General features: G+C 37.8%; 1 protein-coding gene across 1 annotated transcript in view; it reads left to right on the top strand.

The window, feature by feature from the left end:
• Positions 1 to 6,000, top strand: part of DNAH5 (dynein axonemal heavy chain 5) — a 258,228-nt gene that overhangs the window by 62,106 nt on the left and 190,122 nt on the right. Inside the window, exons 7-10 of the mRNA XM_028492810.2 lie at positions 972 to 1,148; positions 2,097 to 2,210; positions 2,927 to 3,034; positions 5,395 to 5,517. Of these exons, the coding sequence (XP_028348611.1) occupies positions 972 to 1,148; positions 2,097 to 2,210; positions 2,927 to 3,034; positions 5,395 to 5,517 (522 nt within the window). The remainder of the gene's footprint in view (positions 1 to 971; positions 1,149 to 2,096; positions 2,211 to 2,926; positions 3,035 to 5,394; positions 5,518 to 6,000) is intronic.

The raw sequence follows: 6,000 nt of genomic DNA, 5'->3' as shown, positions 1-6,000 counted from the left end.
GCATGTGGGATCCTCCCGGACCGGGGCACGAACCCGTGTCCCCCACATCGGCAGGCGGACTCTCAACCACTGCGCCACCAGGGAAGCCCTGCAATTTTAGTTTATAGTCATTAGTTAAGAGATAGTAAGAATTCTAGGAGATGAAAGTAAATAACTTTATATACTTATATAACTAAATGACTGCACTTGGCCAATTCTTTTTCTGAAAGGTGTAAGTTACTTTGGAGAGAATCTCTGTAGAAATACAAGAAGCTTTCTAATTCAGTGTGTCCTCCAAAACAAAGCTCAAGACTTAACCTTTAAAAAAAATATTTTCAGCGGCTTCCCTGGTGGCACAGTGGTTGAGAGTCCACCTGGCGATGCAGGGGATACGGGTTCGTGCCCCGGTCTGGGAAGATCCCACATGCAGTGGAGCGGCTGGGCCCGTGAGCCATGGCTGCTGAGCCTGCGCGTCCGGAGCCTGTGCTCCGCAACGGGAGAGGCCACAACAGTGGGAAGCCCGCGTACCGGAAAAAAAAAAAAAAAAAAAAAAAAAAAATATATATATATATATATATATATATATATATATACTTTCAGAAAAGTCCCAAGTGAAGCTGGATGTTACATCAATAAGGGAGCATAATGGAAATTAACAAATTGAAGGCATGAGGGCTTTCCAAGGTTATTGTTCTCTGAGGTTCTAAGTGAATAGCCAAGGAAACTTTCTAAGGTCACGTCCTCCGAAAGTTCATGAAAGCTCCTTAAACAAGTAGTTTTCAGTTAGAATGAGTCAACTAAATTTTTGCTGAAATTAAAAAAATGGATACATGTCAGGTTAGTAAAAGGCTGTCATCTGAAGCATTCAAATGAATAAAAATATATCACGATTCAGATAGCAGAATTTACTTCTTTCCTTATATTTTGCTTATGTATAACTTTTATATCTCCAGCCCTACTCACTGGTTCATGGGCCTTCTGTGCACTTGCAGGTCCTTGCTGAAAACAGTCAGCTACGGAAGGAAGCCGATGACCTTGGGCCCCGAGCAGAGCTGGAGTACTGGAAAAAAAGACTGTCTAAATTTGACTACCTTTTGGATCAGTTGAAGAGCCCAGATGTGAAGGCTGTGTTGGCAGTGCTTGCTGCTTCCAGGTCGAAACTTCTGAAGGTTGCTTTTTGCTTTATGAAGTGGGAATGAAAATTCTTTATGCATATGTCATGGAGTAATTAGGAGCAGAAAAATGTCATTCTACCTCTATGAAAACAACTTTAAGATTGGATTATACTGTCCTTTTATAATTTTGGATACTGTGGAAATAGCCTTTGAATGAAAGGTATTTGTTGGCTGGTGTACATGTATGTATAGGTATTATTAGAGGGCATTGCAAATCATTAAGATGTAGCATAATAACATGATTATATATATATTATGAATTCAGACCAACGAGGAGTAGTAATAATGAAACCTTACCTTATCTATTTTTTTTTTTTTTTTTTAAGCACTGGTGTATTTGTTTTATATCCCTGTGTAACAAATTACCCCAACACTTAGCCACCTGAAACAGCAAACATTATCTCATCGTCTGTGGGTCAGGGATTTGGGTGCAGCCTAGCTGGGAGCGTCTGACTTGAGATCTATCCTGAGGTTGCAGTCAGGGTGTTGGCTCATCTCAAGGCCTGACTGGGATTTGCTTCCAAGTTGCTTATGTGATTGTTGTGGGATTCAGTTCCTTGCTGGCCGTTGGCTGGAGGCTTCCTTCACTTCTTTACCATAGACAGTATGGGAGTGAGGTGCCAAATGGATTCAGCAGTCTGTGGAGGAGGAAGGGTGTAGGTTTAAACGGGGCTGCTGCCCTCTTGATGCTTTGTCCGAGTTATTGACTAGCTGTCATAAGAGAAGGCCTGGAAGAGATACCTTTGAAAATTTTGTCAAAAAATTTAAATTGCTCTTCAGTGTGGCAATGCCCCCCACCCCTCTGGACCCAGTTTTATGTGAGATGCACAGGGCAGACTGAAAGTCTGACCCGTGGGACTTGTGGTGACTTTTAGCAGCTGTTATAGTGGAATTTCCTCTATTAATAATTGCATTAAAATTTCTTTCCTGTGCTGTGCTTAGACTTGGCGGGAGATGGATGTTCGAATCACCGATGCAGCTAATGAAGCAAAGGACAATGTCAAATATCTGTACACGCTTGAGAAATGCTGTGACCCCTTGTACAGTAGTGACCCTGTGAGTTAGAGATTTCTACCCCCTTGGTCTACTGATGACCCTTTCGCACTAACTGAATTGAGTGTGGAGTTTTGGTTCGTGAATATTACAGTCTGTTGGAAAAGTCTTAGAAACTTCTTTTTATTCTTAAGAAAGTTTTATATATCTATATATAATATAGATATATATATATACTTGTCTACTGCTGTGTCTCTCTCTATACATATATATATAATATTTATATCATATATCTGTCAATCTAGCATCTATTTATCCAGATAAGATGGACAGGACATGTGACGTTATATTTTAAAACATTTATTGCATATTCCATTTCTCATTAAATATTGCAGTTGACATCCTGGGCTATACTCAGACAACTGTGGGAAGAGTTATTGGCTGATTTTTTTTCTTCTTTTTTTTTATCTTTTAACTTTAGGATGTGCCTGTTTTTATTTATTACAAAATTAACTGTTAACACAACTTCCTTGTCCATAACAGAAAGTTAGTGTTTCTTGCATTGAAACAAAATTTGATTAACTGTGTATGACTAAATAATAAAAATAAAATTACCCCTAAATATATTCTATTTATGTAGAGTGATAGATAATATTTTAAAAATTTAAATAAAAATCTTTTACCTAAATTTTATTCTAATGAAGTAGGAAGGATTAGCCTATTGGAATTTTGCTGAGTTTGCTATCTGTTTCCCTGAAAACTTTTGTGATATTTTCCAGATATCCATGATTGATGCTATTCCTGCACTTATAAATGCAATTAAAATGATCTATAGTATCTCTCATTACTATAACACCTCTGAGAAGATCACGTCTCTGTTTGTAAAGGTAAGTGCATAGCATAGAGTCCATGTTCACTTAGATTTCTTTGCCAATGGTTAATTTTTTTTTTTTTTATAATTAGAAATTACCATGGGACTTCCCTGGTGGTCCAGTGGTTAAGAATCCGCCTTCCAATGCAGGCGATGCAGGTTTGGTCCCTGGTCAGGGAACTAAGATCCCACATGCTATGGGGCAACTAAGCCTGCACGCTCTAGAGCCCACAGGCCACAACTAGAGAGCCCATGTGCCACAACTACCGAGCCTGCATGCCACAACTAGAGAGCAGCCTGCGCGCCACAACTAAGACCCAACACAGCCATAAATAAATAAATAAATAAATAAATAAATATTTTTTTTAAAACTCATAAATCTTTTTTTTTAAAAAGAAATTACCACATTGGTGCAATCCAATGTCTATGTACCCTACAATTAAAAAAAAAGCTTAATCTCAATAGAGAGAGGAGGCTGATTCTAGCAAATCATGAGGCATTATTTCCCAAAGTAATTATTATAATAAATATTGTATTATTTATATAATAAAAATGAAAAAGATTCTTTTTAGAATTTCTTTCCTTATTTTATTTAGCACATGATTTTTATCTATTGGGTAAATTTTAATTAAGAAAAACTATGTTTAACTGGCTATCTTCAGTTTCATATTTTATGTGCCACTGTTCCAAATTTATTTGATGCCACAGTCGTTTACTTGGTGTTATTAGAACAGTAATCATGGTAATAAAAGCCACTTGCAACGTTCCAGTGATCCATAAAGCAATTATAATGATTCTGCCAAAAAACATAACGATGTTTAGACCTTATGTCCTAACTCATAAGTGTTTATGGTGAGCATTGTTGCTTTTTCCCATTTTTGAACAGTCTCTAAGAAGTAAATGACTTTTCCATCACCAAGGTGAAAGTTTTAAATGTTGTGTTAAAATAGAGGCATTTTCGACTCATCAGGACTGTGTTGTGAATACTAATGCAGTAAGAGGCATGATTCTTCCCGGGAATAGGGACATCCAGCCTTGAGAGCTTGATGGGAAACTTCCTTATGCTCTCGTACTCAGGTAGAAAGGAGCGGAATCCACAAGACCCTTTTCCAGCTTCTTCACACATTAATGTTATGTTGGGGTCAGGAGGAGTATTCCCTGAGAAGAAGACTCAAAAGTCAATTTGTGTTATTACTCCAGGTTTCATGCATTTGCAAGGCTTGTTTTGGAACATAAATGTGAAACCACCATTTCTCTCATTTTCAAAAACCTTTCATTATGAAAAATTTGCAGCAGGTACAAAAGGAAAGAGAATTGTATGTACATGTACACATCACCCAGATCATCAGCTATCAACACATGGCCGATTTTGTTTCACCTAACCTTTGCACTGCAAATTCCAGACATCATGTCATTCCATACCTACAGTATAGACCTCTAGTTTTCTTTTTAATTTATTAAAAAATCACCAAAAGAATTCTGAAGTCTTTTTTTTTTTTTTTAAGTTTGTAGGGATAAATAAAATGTTGGCAGTTACACACATTATCTTTACTCTTTTCTCTGTTGCCTTCTGCTTTTGACATTTCTGCTACAGATCATGGTGGCATGAAATGATCAGGGTGGACAATTTGTTTCATGGCACTTGGAAACCGTGAGTTAGATTTTAGAGCAGGCTGCCGAAGAAGGAGACGGGGGGAAGCTCTTGACAGCTTTTAGGTAGGGAAGTGAATCCCTTCTTGGTTGGTTAAGATGTTCATCCTGCATTAACACAGGGGTCTGAATTGGCAATTTTCTGTAGTGCTTCCAGCTCTGTGATTTTACAAATGATTTTGATAATAGATGTGCAGAACTTAAAAAGTTGAACAAATAGAAGCAGAGAGTAAAATGGTGGTTGCCAGGGTCTGGGGGAGTGTGGAACATGGGGAGATGTTGGTTAAAGGCTACAAACTGAGTTATAAGGTGACTGAGTTCTGGGATCTAATGTGGTGACTATGGCTAATATTGTATTGTACACTTGAAAATTGCTAAGGGAGCAGATCTTAAGTTTTCTCAACACACACACACAATGGTAATTATATGAAGTGTTGGATGTGTTAATACTTGATTTTGCTAATCATTTCACTATGTATATGTATATCAGGCCTCACATTGTACACCTTAAATATATACAATTTTTGTTCGTCACTTATACCCTCAGTAAAGCTGGAAAAAAACAGGGTTAGTGCTTGATCATAGATGTGATGGAAAAACAATAAATCCAAAGATTTATTTACAGATTTTACACTCTGAGAGGTAGGAGAGCTAAGGACCCTTTAGCCCAATTTATGCCTGATGGCTGCTTAATGTACTTGACGTCATTTTATTGGAAAATTCCAGGTGACCAATCAGATGATATCTGCATGTAAAGCCTATATTACCAACAATGGAACTGCTTCGATCTGGAGCCAGCCACAGGATGTTGCTGTGGAAAAAATATTATCTGCAATTAAACTTAAGCAGGTAATGGTCAACTTGATAATATATTGAGATTTTTTATTATTTTTACATTGTTTTTTGCCAATGCATCTTAAATCATTTAGCAGTTATCATATTAGTGGTTGCTAAAAAGAATGGTAATCTTTTACTGTTAAGAAAACTTGAATGTTAATAAATCAGTCCCCCACATTTGTTCACTTACTTTACCCTTTTTGGGGGCCTGCTATGTCCCAACACCACACTAAGTACTAGAGATACAAAGATGAAGTAGTTTTCCTTAAGCTTCTTGTAGACGAACGGAGAGATACACAAAGAGTTAGGCTTCTACTAACACAGTGGGACCCAGAGGGAAAGGCTGCATCTTTGAGCCACATTATGAATAATTAGGAGTTTGAACTTCCCTGGTGGTCCAGTGGTTAAGACTCCACGCTTCCAACGCAGGGTGCATGGGTTAGGAGTTTGCTAGGTTGGGGGATGGGAAAAGATGACATCCCAGGCTGATGAAGG

The sequence above is a fragment of the Physeter macrocephalus genome, chromosome 8, assembly GCF_002837175.3.
Source record: "Physeter macrocephalus isolate SW-GA chromosome 8, ASM283717v5, whole genome shotgun sequence".
NCBI lineage: Eukaryota > Metazoa > Chordata > Mammalia > Artiodactyla > Physeteridae > Physeter > Physeter macrocephalus.
The sequence above is the reverse complement of the archived record's forward strand: the minus strand, read 5'-3'. Positions and strand labels throughout refer to the sequence as shown.